The following is a 15,219-nucleotide window of genomic DNA, read 5'->3' on the forward strand; positions in this document are numbered from 1 at the left end:
TACAAGCAGACCATATGTGCTAAAGGCTCTACATACAATTCTACAATCGAGAATGCTAAATCCAATACTAGAGCAATCGTCTCCATTCTCAGAGAATTATAAGCACCACCACCTCCCCCTTTTATCATCCTGAAAGATGAGGCTGGCTCCAACATACAGAAAGCCCTCCTTCATAAAATCGACTCCCTAAACATCAAAATCACCCTCAAACAAGCCACCCTCAAACCTGACAACTTCCTGAAGCACTCACCTCAGCACCCCACTCCCTTTTTGAATACACCATTGTTTCAATTCAAATGCACCTCAGTAACCGAGGTGAATGCCTTACTAAAAAGCCTGAAACCTTTGAAATGCAAAGGTGATATCTGCCCCATCATCAAGCACTGTTCCGAGACCTTAGCCCCCTTTATAGCCTCCTTCATCAAGGTCTCCTTCACAACCAATGCATACCCTCCAGATTCAAAGAAGCATGGATAGGCCTCTTGCTGAAAAAAACGACCTTCGACCTGACAACCCCCAATAATTACCGTCCTATTACCACAGTCCCATTCCTCTTTAAAATCCTGGACAGAGCAGCATTCCTTCAGATCTAGCACTACCTAGAGACCTACCATATTCTGGGTATGCGTCAGTCTGGCTTCAGGCCAGGACATGGAAGGAATCCACTTTGCTCGACCTGAAAAATCAGATGGACGACATAGGGATGAGGGAAAACTGGAACTCCTTCTCCTTGATCTCTACGCTGCCTTCTACATTGTCAACAACAAGATTCTGTGTAATCACTCATTCACTCACCGGTCACTTGCACTTTCTCTTGCATCCATGCATTACATTCTCTACACAATCACACCCACCCAGATCATTAAAAAAACACACATCACATCACTTCTCATTCACCCACCAGTCACTCGCACCTTCTCTTACATCCACTCATTGCATTCCCTACACAGGCATACACCCACCTAACCAGAACATTCCAAAACACACACCACATCACATCACTTCTCATTCACCCACCAGTCACTAACACCTTCTCTTACATCCACTCATTGCATTCCCTACACAGGCATACACCCACCTAACCAGAACATTCCAAAACACACACCACATCACATTACTTCTCATTCACCCACCAGTCACTCACACCTTCTCTTACATTCACTCATTGCATTCCCTACACAGGCATACACCCACCTAACCAGAACATTCCAAAACACACACCACATCACATTACTTCTCATTCACCTACCAGTCACTCACACCTTCTCTTACATTCACTCATTGAATTCTCGACACACCCAGAACATTCAAAAATACACATCACACCACTTCTCATTCACCCACCAGTCACTCACACCTTCATTTACATTCACTATTGCACTCTCTACAAAGGCACCCATACCTCCCAAGTACCACACACGCCCTATGGGACAGCCAAACCAAACACACACCCAGCATAATATACAACAAACAATGTCAGACACTGGACCTTACCCAATTGGATACAACAAGCCAGTGGACACAGTCGAAACTCAAGTAGAAAGCCGATGAGCACCAACGGCAATGTTCTGCAAGCATCAACAGAAGAGCACAACCTCTATACTAGCCCTCATCCCTCACTAACCCACCCCGCCCTCTTCCTTACAGAGCCACGCAAATGCTTGGAGACCATACTAATGTTAACAGTGCGCAGTATAAGACAGCTTAACATAACATATGCATTAATTTGTAATAATATGTGAAGACTTATTTGACCTGATAGTATCATATTGGTTACTTGAATAAAGTATTTATGTTTCTGTAGATCAGTGTATTATATTTTCTGGAGTTATGGGTGTGGGCTAATTGTACCTCTGTATCAACCTCATACCCCTACCTGAGAGACGAGCCTTGTCGCTCTGCCCATGATACGCGTGTATAAGACAGATTTGGCTTCCCTTGCTCGTCAGTTGTTTTATCCTTCCCCCTAAGGTTGGTTGCTGTAGCATCATCAACAGAGGGTAGTACAAAAACTCCCTTGCCACTGGGCATATAATAGGAGTCCCTTGCAAACGCCGGTCTAATACACAAGCCACATTCTTTTTAATTGGACTTCAGTGAAGGACATGCATACTGCTTATAACGCAAATAATTGAAGGCACCCTTGGTTAAGACATTTGTATTACATCAGTAGCACATTTACAGCTCCAATAAAGCTATTAACTCTCAGAAGACAGCTTTGCAATAACACTGGTAGGCAAACCCAATGTTTAATATTAATGCTTGATGAAGCTAGCTCAAAGAGATCCCAGGATGATGTTTTGGGGAGGATGGGGGAAATAGTTGGAGCGAATGTCCAAAAGGAATAGCATTGCCATGGGCAGTCAATGAGTGGGTATAAAAACACCAACAACAAGCTTTGTGTCCCTCTTCATATCCCATCTCCCTCCTAGCTGTACCTCAATGTATGCACAGCGTATAGGTGGCGCTAAGCACCAGTTAATAGCCAAAACTAAAATAACAGGCAGCCTCCTGGCGCTTGGCCTGCAACAAGGGAAAATTGTGGGGGTCATCTCTACGATAGGGAAAAGCTGTTTGAATCTAGGCATTTTTACAGCATCTTATATAAATTGGATTACCTTAAAGAGAAAGATTAGGCAACTTGCCTAGATGCAATTGAGTTACACAAACTAAGGCAAGACTTGTTACAGTTGATTGAAACCCCCATGCAAGAAATGTCTACTTGTAATTGGCTCCCTGGGGCTTTAGAGCTGGATGGCTTTACTGCTTTGTTTTATAAACAATCTTCCCTTTCTTGCAACAGCCTTTGTGTGACCTTTTCAACTCCTTTGTATAAACTGGTAGGACTGCACACTCTGTGGCTGATGCAATCATTAGCTCAGGGCTGATGCCAGGTAAAGATGTTTAAGAATGCCAGTCAGTACAGACCAATAGTGCTGCTGACCCTGCGTGCTGAGTTATGCTCAAAGGTGCTTGTGTAGAGAAACTCTTGGTGTGTCTAGACAACTCTGATCAAACTGGATTAACAATGGTTTAGCAAACATTTGACAAGGTGCGAAAGACAATACATTTTATTGACAAAATGATGAGATTTATTGAAGGCCCACTGGTTGGAGCTTCACTCTGCCAAAAGGCGTTTGATTGGGTTGAATGGTGGTTTTTGGTGAACAGGATGAATTCTGGGTCCACAATATGCAGATCGCTTTTCGGTAATGCCGTTCCCCATCCTTGAGGATAGGAATTCATGGCTGTCTGTAAATCTTTTCAATAAAAGAAACATGGTAGGGTTTCCTCTCACATCCCTCCTTTTTTTGATTGTACATGAAACCATTGGCCTGTATATGGAACCATTTTCCGTCAGGGTGCAGACAATATGCTGGACTCCTTGTGGATGCCAACACTTCTTTCTAGGACCTAATGCAATGATGGGCAATCTGCAGCCCTTCAGATGTTTTAGCCTACAACTCCCGTTAGCCATATCCAGCATATTCAATTGTGAGGGACCATGGGAGTCGTAGGCCAAAGAAGCTGCAGGGCCACAGGTTATCCACAACTCCCCTAATGCGCCTGTTTAAGTAGGGAAAAAATATTAAATATGGTCTAAATATCCCTAACAACAACTTGTTGTGTATTTATAAGGCAAACTATCCCAATTTATTTCATACAATTATTGTGCTTACCTAAAAAGTGGGGAGGAGTGGGGAGTTTAGCATGCCTAGATAGTGACACCTATTTCCAGGCTGCCCAGTTAAGGTTTCTGGGGGAGTGGTGCAGGAGGATATGTTTCACGCGTTGTTGGGAAATGGATGGCAGGTAGGTAATTATGGAAGATTGTATGGCTTCATGAACCGCATAGACCAGCCACCCTCTATATTAATTTGGTCCATTAGTCACTATTAAAGGTATGGGATGGCCTCGTGGAGAATAGGATGCTTGCAGCCTTTGCATCACCACACATTCTGCTTCACATAAATCCCAGACTTCACTCCCTCCTTGCCTGCCTGGTGGAGGTTTTTTCCACAGATGGAAAATTGGAGATTGTATAAGGTTTACTGATATGTTGGAAGCAGGGGTAATAGTCTCACAGTAGGAAAGCAACCAACAGGCACCTAACACGTATTCGAGAACACTTTAAAACATATGTCTGATCCTTGGGGTACCATTTGTACCAAATACGGGGTTTGTGCTATGCCATCAGCTGATCAAAAATTGAAGTACATGTCAAACTGGGAAGATGAGCAGATTCCCTCTAAAATTTAGGAAAGCTTCTGGGTAGGGATTGAGTGAGCACCTGTATGCAGACAGCCCAAGTAGCTAGGATATGAGTTATTGTATTTATCTGAAACCTGTAACGCTCACCTGGTTCCCACGGAGGCGCAGGTCTGGCTTCGAGTGCTGATGCTTCTTCAATGGTGAAGCGCAGGACTCTGAAGATGGACAGGAAGGGCCCTCTACTCTGGCTTCTCCGGCTCGTAGGAAAGGGAGTATTACCTACTGACTGAGTTATGCTCAAGCCTCCCACTCTCTTCCAACCCTCCACGATACCCTTCCACGATTCCCCGTGAAGTCTCACCTTAGGGTCTGAAAGGACGAGCTCTCCATCCTGCTTCTGACGCAGGGGCGCGTTGAACCCAGTTACTTCACTGGATTGAGGTTGGATGGGAGTTCAGGTAAGCTTGATTATACTGGTAAGGCGCTTTAAAAGTTCTATTGCAAGTTCAAAAGTTCAAGCTTTAAATAATAATGTTCATTGTCTTTTTTCAGGTGATGAATGAAGATTCCTTTGGAGACTTCTTGCAACAAAGCGCTAATGTTGATGTCTTTTCCCCATAGGGGCCGGGGTTCGGAATGCCGGAGATATGGCGCCGACCCGAAATGAAACGTACAGTTCCAGTAAAGATCTGGTAAGTCCTAGATGAGCGCTGAGGTAATGTTTTTGCATTCGCTCATCTAATGTCTTTGTCTTTTTTCCCCATAGGGGCCGGGGTCTGGAAAATGCTTGGAAGCAGCAAGACCCGAAATGAAATGGGAATGACCCAACAGGTAAGTCTTAGAAGGAAACTGAGCTTTTCCTATTCCCTTCCTTCTCTCACCTCTTATTCTTGTCTTTTTCTCTAGGCTCTGGGAAGTGGCTGTGTATCCGGATGATCGCTGCTGAAGATGGAGGAAACCAGGAAAGGTGAGTGAAATGCAGCGCTGCGGCGATCGTAACGAAATGCTTTTAAAAATGATGTCTTCCCTTTCAGGATCGTCGGTGATGTCTCTGTGGTTCAGATTAGCTGGAAGGTCTCTTGTCTCCCTTTGCAGGTGACCCAGGATGCTGACAGGCATGGCTGAAGTCCAGATGCAGGAGCTGACACGGTGAGCGTCCAGCTGCGAGGAGCAGAACAACGCGAAGCGTGAGTTGCTGATCGGGTGTGGTTTAAATAGCTTTGGAAGAAGTTCCAAGTGTGTATCCTTCCTCCGATCAGGTATGTATCCTTCCCCGACCACACCCGGGTGGAAAGTAGTCCCACAGGTAAAGTAGTTCCTATTCAGGCCTCAAGAGGGCCTGGATGTGGCAGCATGGTCTGCATCAGGTAAGTGCACATTAAAACACTTGAACACATGTTTAGCTTTATGAGCCTGGCGCCTAAGGCGCCAGGACAGAGGTCCAACATGAGCCTGGCGCCTAAGGCGCCAGGACTGCGTCCAAAGGGCCCCAGCTTGGGCCCGCTGGCACTCCCCGGGGGAAATGATGCCTGCCTCTGGGGTTGCTGGGTCGGACCTGGCTCCTTGGAGGTAGGCATCATGACAGTACCCCCCCTCAAGGCCCCTCCCAAGGTTCTTCCCTCCGGGGGTTTGGGCTTGTTCGGAAATCTCCGGTGAAACCTTTGTACTAATCGAGGTGCGTGGACATGGTTACTAGGCTCCCACGATCTCTCCTGAGGTCCATATCCCTTCCAGTCAACAAGATAGAAGAGTTTCGACTTTACCACCTTGAAGTCTAAAATGTCTTTAACTTCGAATTCTAATTCCCCTTCAATTTGAACTGGATCTGGAGGCTTGGACAATCGGGTTCCTGGTTGTACTGGCTTCAAAAGTGATGCATGAAAAACTGGATGAATACGCATGTTGGACGGTAGATCCAGTTTAAAGGCCACTGGGTTGATTATAGCTTTGATGGGATAAGGTCCTATGAATCTGGGATTGAAGGTTCGCGGGCCCTTGAGGGGTAAATGTTTAGTTGCTAGCCATACCTGGTCTCCTACTTGGTAAGGAGGAGTTTTACTTCGGTGCAAATCAGCGTTTTCTTTATACTTTTTCTTGGCTTGCTGTAAATGAGTTGCACCTTCTTTGAAGGCTCGGTTATTGTGGAATGCAGATGATTTACTGCGGGCATTTCCAGGGTCAGAGGTGGATCTAGGTCAGAGGTCCGAGGATGGTGACCATACAAAGTATAAAAGGGGGTTTGTCCGGTTCCAGAATGCACTGAATTGTTGTATGCATATTCTGCGATCCAAAGGATGTCTTTAGGAGAGCGGTGATGGGTTGGACTGTTCGGGAAAATTCCGGGATGAATCTTCGATAGAAATTGGCAAAGCCGAGCATGCTCGGAACTCCCTTCACCGAGCTTGGAGATGGCCATTTGAGGATGGCGTCCACCTTTCGCGAGTCCATTCGGACTCCTTGAGGTGTCAGGATGAATCCGAGAAACTCAACTTCTGTGGTATGAAAAACGCATTTTTCGAGTTTTGCAAATAGTCTGTGCTGGCGCAGTTTCTCAAGAACTGCCCTAACATGTTTTCTGTGATCAGATTCTGAAGAAGAGTACACCAGGATGTCGTCAATGTAAACAATGACACAGACATCGATAAGTTCCCGAAGAACATAATTCATAAAGTACTGAAAGGCGGCAGGTGCATTGCACAAACCAAAGGGCATCACCTGATATTCGAAGAGCCCAAATTTGGTGCGGAATGCAGTCTTCCATTCGTCGCCTTCTTTTATGCGCACCAGGTGATAAGCTCCTCGGAGATCTAACTTGGTGTACACACAAGCGTCTTTCACCTGGTCGATAAGCTCAGGGATCAAGGGCAGAGGATAACGATTCTTAATCGTTATTTGATTTAGGGCACGATAGTCTATACACGTTCTAAGGTCGCCTTCTTTTTTTGGCACGAAGAACAGAGCTGAAGAGACAGGTGACTTGGACGGGCGAATAAAACCATTGGCTAGGTACTGATCTAAATACTGACGCAAATGCAGGTTCTCAGGTTCCGTAAGAGCATAAATCCTACTACAAGGTAGTTGAGCATTGGGTACCAGATCGATCTGGCAATCATAAGACCGATGGGGAGGTAACGTGTTAGCCTGTTCTTTCTGAAAAACGTCTTGGAATTCTTGGTATTCAGACTGTAGCTGTATAGGGGTGGAAGTTGCTGTGGCTAGACCCATAGCTGGATTTCTTGGATAACAAGTTGGTTCACAATCAGGAAAACCTATCTTCTTTGCTCGCCAGTCAATTCTGGGATTATGTGTTTCTAACCAAGGAATTCCAAGAATTACTTGAAATTGTGGGGCCTCGATCACATCAAACACGATTGCTTCCCGATGTCCATCCTGACCCACCAGTGTCACTTCAACAGTGGAATGCGTTACAGGCCCTGAGGCTATTTCGGTTCCATCTACTGTAGTAATGACATCTTGGGTTACTTTCGGGCGGAGAGGAAGCTTAATCCTGGAAGCCAATTCACGGTCTATGTAATTTCCAATAGCTCCACTGTCGATGTATGCTTTTATAGCATGCAACTGCTGGGGCTGTTTTGGGTCCACGAGCACCATTGGCATGACGAAATGCGAGGTCAAAGAGTTAGTTTTCAAGCTCGGCAAGCGGACCCCTACGCTTGCCGGGCTAGGTCGTTTCCCGAAACAGGTGTCACTAATTCGTTATCAGTAGCTCCAACCACCTTCTTAAGTGGTTTAACTGGACAATTTCGAAGAAAGTGACCGGAAGTCCCGCAATACAGACAAAGTTGCATTTGCCGCCTTCTCTCTCGTTCTTTCTGCGTTAATGGTCCTTTAACACCACCGATTTGCATAGGTTCAGATACGTCGGTACTCTTGGAGGTAGCGTGGGTTTTGATCGGTGCTCGGTTTTCATACTTGAACCGACCTGCTTTTCTATTTTGAAGTCTGTGATCAAGTTGAACCACCAAGTCAATGTAGTCTGCGCAGACCTGGGGTGGGTTTACTATCTGAGCTAGAACATCCTTAAGCTCTCCGCGCAGGCCTCGATGAAACAATGTGATCCTTTTGCTTTCTGGCCATCCAGTTTCCACAACCAGTCAGTTAAAGGTGGCTATGTAGGACAGAAGATCCTGATTACCTTGTCGTAAGGATAGCAGTTCGTTATCAAGGGCCTGTCCTTGAGAGTGTCGAGCAAACAATCTTTCCATGCTGGCCTGGAAGCCCTGAAAATTCTGGAGAATGGGATCATCCTGATTTACCAATGGAATAGACCAATCAGCAGCACTGCCACTGAGGTAAGATAGTATAAAGGCTACCTTGGTCTGGTCGTTAGGGAAGACTCCAGGTCTGCATAGAAAGTGTAAACGACATTGGTTCATAAAGACGGCATATTTCTTGGGATCCCCCGCAAAACGTTCAGGCGGGGCCAAAGGCATGTGTCCAAGTAGATTAATTTGTACCGGGTTACTCAAACCCATTGATGTGGAAATGTCTCCAGAATTAGGTAAAGGAGTGTGCCCTGCCTGGGCCTGTAATAACCTTTTGGCTAGGTCATCAGTTCTTTCCTTAGATAAGATCAGTTCTCTTTTGAGAGCGTTAGTCTCCTGGCGGGCTGAGTGCACCTCTGCCCGTAATTCCCCCAAAAGCTGGGCCAGCTGGTCAGTCTCGGAAGTCCCCATAGCGCCCGGGTGGGAAATTGTGGGTAGGCTTCGCGTTCTGTAATGCTCACCTGGTTCCCACAGAGGCGCAGGTCTGGCTTCGAGTGCTGATGCTTCTTCAATGGTGAAGCGCAGGACTCTGAAGATGGACAGGAAGGGCCCTCTACTCTGGCTTCTCCGGCTCGTAGGAATATACCCCTGTGCGTGAAAAGGGAGTATTACCTACTGACTGAGTTATGCTCAAGCCTCCCACTCTCTTCCAACCCTCCACGATACCCTTCCACGATTCCCCGTGAAGTCTCACCTTAGGGTCTGAATGGACGAGCTCTCCATCCTGCTTCTGACGCAGGGGCGCGTTGAACCCAGTTACTTCACTGGATTGAGGTTGGATGGGAGTTCAGGTAAGCTTGATTATACTGGTAAGGCGCTTTAAAAGTTCTGTTGCAAGTTCAAAAGTTCAAGCTTTAAATAATAATGTTCATTGTCTTTTTTCAGGTGATGAATGAAGATTCCTTTGGAGACTTCTTGCAACAAAGCGCTAATGTTGATGTCTTTTCCCCATAGGGGCCGGGGTTCGGAATGCCGGAGATATGGCGCCGACCCGAAGTGAAACGTGCAGTTCCAGTAAAGATCTGGTAAGTCCTAGATGAGCGCTCAGGTAATGTTTTTGCATTCGCTCATCTAATGTCTTTGTCTTTTTTCCCCATAGGGGCCGGGGTCCGGAAAATGCTTGGAAGCAGCAAGACCCGAAATGAAATGGGAATGACCCAACAGGTAAGTCTTAGAAGGAAACTGAGCTTTTCCTATTCCCTTCCTTCTCTCACCTCTTATTCTTGTCTTTTTCTCTAGGCTCTGGGAAGTGGCTGTGTATCCGGATGATCGCTGCTGAAGATGGAGGAACCCAGGAAAGGTGAGTGAAATGCAGCGCTGCAGCGATCGTAACGAAATGCTTTTAAAAATGATGTCTTCCCTTTCAGGATCGTCGGTGATGTCTCTGTGGTTCAGATTAGCTGGAAGGTCTCTTGTCTTCCTTTGCAGGTGACCCAGGATGCTGACAGGCGTGGCTGAAGTCCAGATGCAGGAGCTGACACGGTGAGCGTCCAGCTGCGAGGAGCAGAACAACGCAAAGCGTGAGTTGCTGATCGGGTGTGGTTTAAATAGCTTTGGAAGAAGTTCCAAGTGTGTATCCTTCCTCCGATCAGGTATGTATCCTTCCCCCGACCACACCCGGGTGGAAAGTAGTCCCACAGGTAAAGTAGTTCCTATTCAGGCCTCAAGAGGGCCTGGATGTGGCAGCATGCTCTGCATCAGGTAAGTGCACATTAAAACACTTGAACACATGTCTAGCTTTATGAGCCTGGCGCCTAAGGCGCCAGGACAGAGGTCCAACATGAGCCTGGCGCCTAAGGCGCCAGGACTGCGTCCAAAGGGCCCCAGCTTGGGCCCGCTGGCACTCCCCTGGTGGAAATGATGCCTGCCTCTGGGGTTGCTGGGTCGGACCTGGCTCCTTGGAGGTAGGCATCATGACAAAACCTGTGGCTCTCCAGATGTCCTGTACTAAAAGTTCCATTATCCCTCACCATTAATTTGCTGGAAAAGGCTGATGGGAGCAGTAGTTCAAAATATCTGCAGAGCCAAACGCGCAGACCCTTAATGTATAGGGTATGCCAAACCAACAAGGCCTAGGGCGGTTGACCCTGTTAGTTTAGTTAGATGTCTAGAGAGAATGCAGGGTCTACGCCCTCGTCTCCACATCTGGTGGTCCTTCCATTGGGTTGAGTCTTCTTGGAAAGAGGCCTCACAATACAGTAGCTAGCCTTCTGAATGTCACAATTTCGCGGGATCAGGGAGGAGGAGTTCTGGGTATGCCCACGAGCGGTGATGATCAGGATACCTCTGTGATACACGGGCTGGCCGCTAAGTCACTAATGGGGGCCAAACTCACAATTGCAGTACTGTGGGGCAAATAGAAGGCACCAAGGTCTGGCCTATGGTTTCTGAAATTGTGGCAAATGGCAATGGAACTCCTCACTGTAAACATCAGAGAGTAATCCCAGAAATGCCATGATGCATGGCCTCCACTGTTTTCGTTTCTCTCTCAATCAGGACCGTGTGCTGCTGTGCCAAGTGGACTTGAGAGAACCCTGGATCATTTTGCCAACGCTGCCGCACAAAATGGCTCTCAAGATTTGTTGCGTCATATATGTAATGAGCATGCCCAATGTTTACTGCAACTTCTATAATGCTCCTACCCATGTTCTTTAATTGTCTTTTAACCTCATAATGTTTGTTATAGATTATGTCATGCTTTTATATTTAAGCAGGGGTATGGTGGCAGAGGTGTGGGTAGGAGTGGGGTTAAATGAATTCCTGCTTTTGACATTTGTTTGATGGCTTGGGAGTTGTATACATTACAATTTGAAACTCAACAAAATACATTGAACAAAATATAGCACAAGGCAAAAGATAAAGTTCAGAATGGACTCTCAGGAAATCAACCAAGACCTAAAGCTAAATTGGGCTTATTCCATCGGTTGAGTCCAGTTAGCCATGTTAAAAGTGACGCAATGTATAACTATGCCCACCCTAGATTCCTCATTGTTGATAATGGTCCTTCCAGTGTTCATGGAAGACCAGGCCAGGCCTTCACATAAATCCAAGTAAAACATCGGAATATTCGCTAGATGATCCCGGCGGAGACCATCATTCTCTGTATCAGATAATTTCTTGAATTCAGCTTGTGCAGTTCCTAAATGGGTTCTCTGCCTCAGATCAGAGGGTATCGGATATCCTATGAGTTTGGGAGATGAGGAGTACACAAGCCCCAACAATGAGCAACTTGTACTTTTCCTCTGTGCCGTTCCTTCCCCTTCCTCTCCTTCCTACTCCCGCCCACCCCTCTCTCTTCCCTACTTCTCCAGATCTCCAAACTTCTGTTTTAGGCGAATGTTTTAATGGATGGCACAACTTTTCTCTCTTCATTTTACTCACCTGTCTCACTTGAGTGCTAACATTCCCTCAAACCAGTGTTTTTTTTAAATTAATGATGGGTTTGAGACTCACCAAGACTGTTTTCTCCCTTTCCCCAGGAGTACGTGGGGGTGCTGGAGAGAGAGGAGTCCCTCGTCATCCACGTCACAGGCAGAATTGGAGACACACTGGACATTCTGGTGGAGAACATGGGGCGGCTCAATTTTGGTGCAGACTTCAATGACTTCAAGGTAAGGAAAAGCAAGGATTGTGCACGGCATTTGAAGAAAATCCCTTCATTAGATTTATGGTCAGGTGATCAGAATGTGCCATGGATTGCTGCGGAGTGTCATAAGATCTGGCCCCCCTATCACCGGCAGCCCCCGAGTCTCGTTGACATTGGATGTTTCTGGGGATCTGCTGGAGGTCTCCAAGTGCTGGCACACCACCGCACTTCTGGCATAGCCATCGCCTGTTGCAGTCTCGGGAGGATAGCTCAGTTGCAATGTGCTCGCCTTGGAAGCAAGGCGACATAGAGCAGCACAGGTTCGATCCCCGGGTCTGCGCTTAGAAACCTCTGGGTATTAAGCGCATTATAAATAACCTATCATATCTTATCATTGGTAACACCCATTAATACTACTCATGAAAGCATAGTTGCAGGCTTTGGAAGTGAGGTACCAACTTGAGGGCATTGTGTCCCTATAACGTGAATGCTTTACATCAGACTGAAAAGGTGTATGGGTTCCACACTCCTCTCAAAGCCATTCTGGTGGGTCATTCACCAGGCACCCCCCTGCATCTGAAATTCCCCCTGCCCCCCTGTCTAGCTGTGTGCTCCCTCAACCGTTCAGACTGAAAAGCAAAGCCAGTCAGTGTAGGATGTTAAAAGGTGAATTGAAGTCTTCAGTGAGACCATGCAAAGAGTCTCACTGCTGACCAAAAAATGTCAGGACACCAGAAAGACTGAATGATTTACCTCCCCTAACAAAAAGAAAACCAAAATCTTGCACCACAACACTGCCCTTTGCATCACGGCATGTGGAGCTCCTAGGGCACACCAAAGGCGATCTTAGGGCACTTGCCAGGGTGCATTTGTTTTGCTGTTTCTTGAGCAACAGAGAACACCGCATTTACAAGTCGAGCGCTTCAGGGTTGGCCACTTCTGTCAGACATTTGCAGTTTTGCAGGGTCGATCGATTTCAGATTCACATATTGTGCATAGGCCGCAATTTAGTGGTTGGTCTGGAATATACAACCACTTGAGAAGCTTTTTTAAGGCGGGTGTCTATACCAGTATGCCGGCCATGCTCCACAGTTCTTCCTCAAGTGGATAGCCGTCATACCTCCCTAGGCCTGCGCAGACCACACTCATCGTTGTCAGCCAACGAAATATGGACACTTGGCTATCTGCTTCTCTCCTAGTATATCTTATGGGCGAGAGGCAGCCGACTGCCACTGAAATCAGTAAAGCTTGAGAGCGAGCCAATGACTGATTACTCTTCCACTCTCTTTACCTTTTTTGCCAATGGCTATGAAAGTCTAGAAGAAAGTGTGTGTGTTTGCTGTACAGATAATCCACCCCAGTTCCCTGATCACATCAACGCTACCGTGAAAGGGATCTTTGCTCATTTTACAAGCGCAAAAAGATCTAGTCTGTTATATTTTTGCGAGTGTAGTGATGATAGTAAACATTCTGAGGCCCTAGACATGCTATTAACCACCTCTATATGTATGTAGACTGGCTGGGGCTGTAAACAAGACCCCATTCTGCGATACTGTGTCTCCATGGACTGATAAAACAGCAGGACATTTAAAATTGCCGGGCTCATCAATAGGTTTAACAATAAAGAAGGGATATCCTCCATATACAGGGATTCTAAAACTCAGTTTCCTAAACATTTGCCCAATCATTTAATTCATTTAAAACATAGGAGTTATTAAATCCTCTCCGATTTCATCAGCATACCAAATAGGTGCATCTCAAACGTAACTGAGTCACCAACATCATAATATTTTCACTCTGCAAAAAAGATCTTTATTTTTGGGCAGCTACTCAAAATACATTTCACATTATATTGAACTGGGGTTGACTATACCCCGGACTAAACTGATCTCAAAGGGAGATAGGAGGTTCTCGGTCTTTGGTCCTAAGTTATGGAACCAACTACCGTTGACTATCTGTCCATTGCTATCATTGGAAAGGTTTAGAAAAGCACTAAAAACCTTCCTATTTAAGTGAACCTGGGTGATTGATATCACAGTCGCTATACGCTGATCAAGGTACAAACCATAGTTAACATTTGCGCCCGAATGCAGTTTATTCTGCCTGGTGCGCTTAAGAAATATTCAAAATCAAAATCAATCATTATGGCATGGATTTATGCTAGATCTACATCAATAAAGGCCCTATAAGCTGTCTCTAGAATTGTAAGGGGAGTCTAATCCCCAATGGTTCTGTTTCACTGTATAAAATGCTCGGCTGAAGAGGGATGCATTGAGGTCCCTTGTCCCCTCGACGAGACTCCCTCTGGGCCACTTTATATGCCGGCCATCTGCTTGTGTTTTGATATCTACTGGTATGTTTCTTCCAGGGTTTGGTTCGAAATCTTTCTCTGGGCCCCATCATTCTGGAGGGCTGGGAGATTTACTCCTTGGATATCGATGGCCCCGTCAGGATGGGGTGGATCCAGTCCATGATACGGGATAAGCCACAGAAGAAGCAACACAGCCTTGTGGCTTCCACAGGGCCTGCCTTCTACACCGCGTGCTTTCAGCTTCCAGGGCCCAACCACGACACCTTCTTGAAGCTCCCGAACTGGACCAAGGTAAGGCCAGGGCGATGCTTGACGACAAAGGCTGGGGGTCCCCAGGTTTGTACTGCTAGAGCTTATATGACACTAATGAAGCTGAACAGATGTTACCAGCTCCAGTCAACCCTTAATTCTGTTCTTCATAAATGTTTAGTGAGAAGTTTACCCCGTCTCTTAATCAGTAAGCTAATCGACCCGCAGTGCATGCACCACACTACATTCACCAACACAACCCACTGCAGAATGGCAATGCGTGCATAGAATGGTGCTCTATATAAAAGGGAGGGCAGAGGTGGACTGACCTATAGCGAAAGTGAGCTATATCTTTGCATGACAAGAGACAAGGTATTGGTTCAACCACTGCGCATAGACCATTGATCAACCCCCTCCTTAATATACAATTTTATCAGTAGGTACCAGTATTCTTTCCAATTTTTCACAAATGAGTTTTCTACAGATTCTTCACCTTCAAATTTAATTTCAATTGGTGATTGATATGCTCCTGCCAACATGTGTTTCAACCTTACAGAACACAGGTCTTCTTCAGG

At 46.2% G+C, this 15,219-nt stretch overlaps 1 protein-coding gene across 1 annotated transcript in view; it reads left to right on the forward strand.

The window, feature by feature from the left end:
- LOC138489231 (beta-galactosidase-like) overlaps positions 1-15,219 on the forward strand; it is a 797,092-nt gene that overhangs the window by 761,506 nt on the left and 20,367 nt on the right. The window contains exons 15-16 of the mRNA XM_069616908.1: positions 11,978-12,109; positions 14,453-14,686. Of these exons, the coding sequence (XP_069473009.1) occupies positions 11,978-12,109; positions 14,453-14,686 (366 nt within the window). The remainder of the gene's footprint in view (positions 1-11,977; positions 12,110-14,452; positions 14,687-15,219) is intronic.

This window comes from Ambystoma mexicanum, chromosome 9 (assembly GCF_040938575.1).
Source record: "Ambystoma mexicanum isolate Mex_15411 chromosome 9, UKY_AmexF1_1, whole genome shotgun sequence".
NCBI lineage: Eukaryota > Metazoa > Chordata > Amphibia > Caudata > Ambystomatidae > Ambystoma > Ambystoma mexicanum.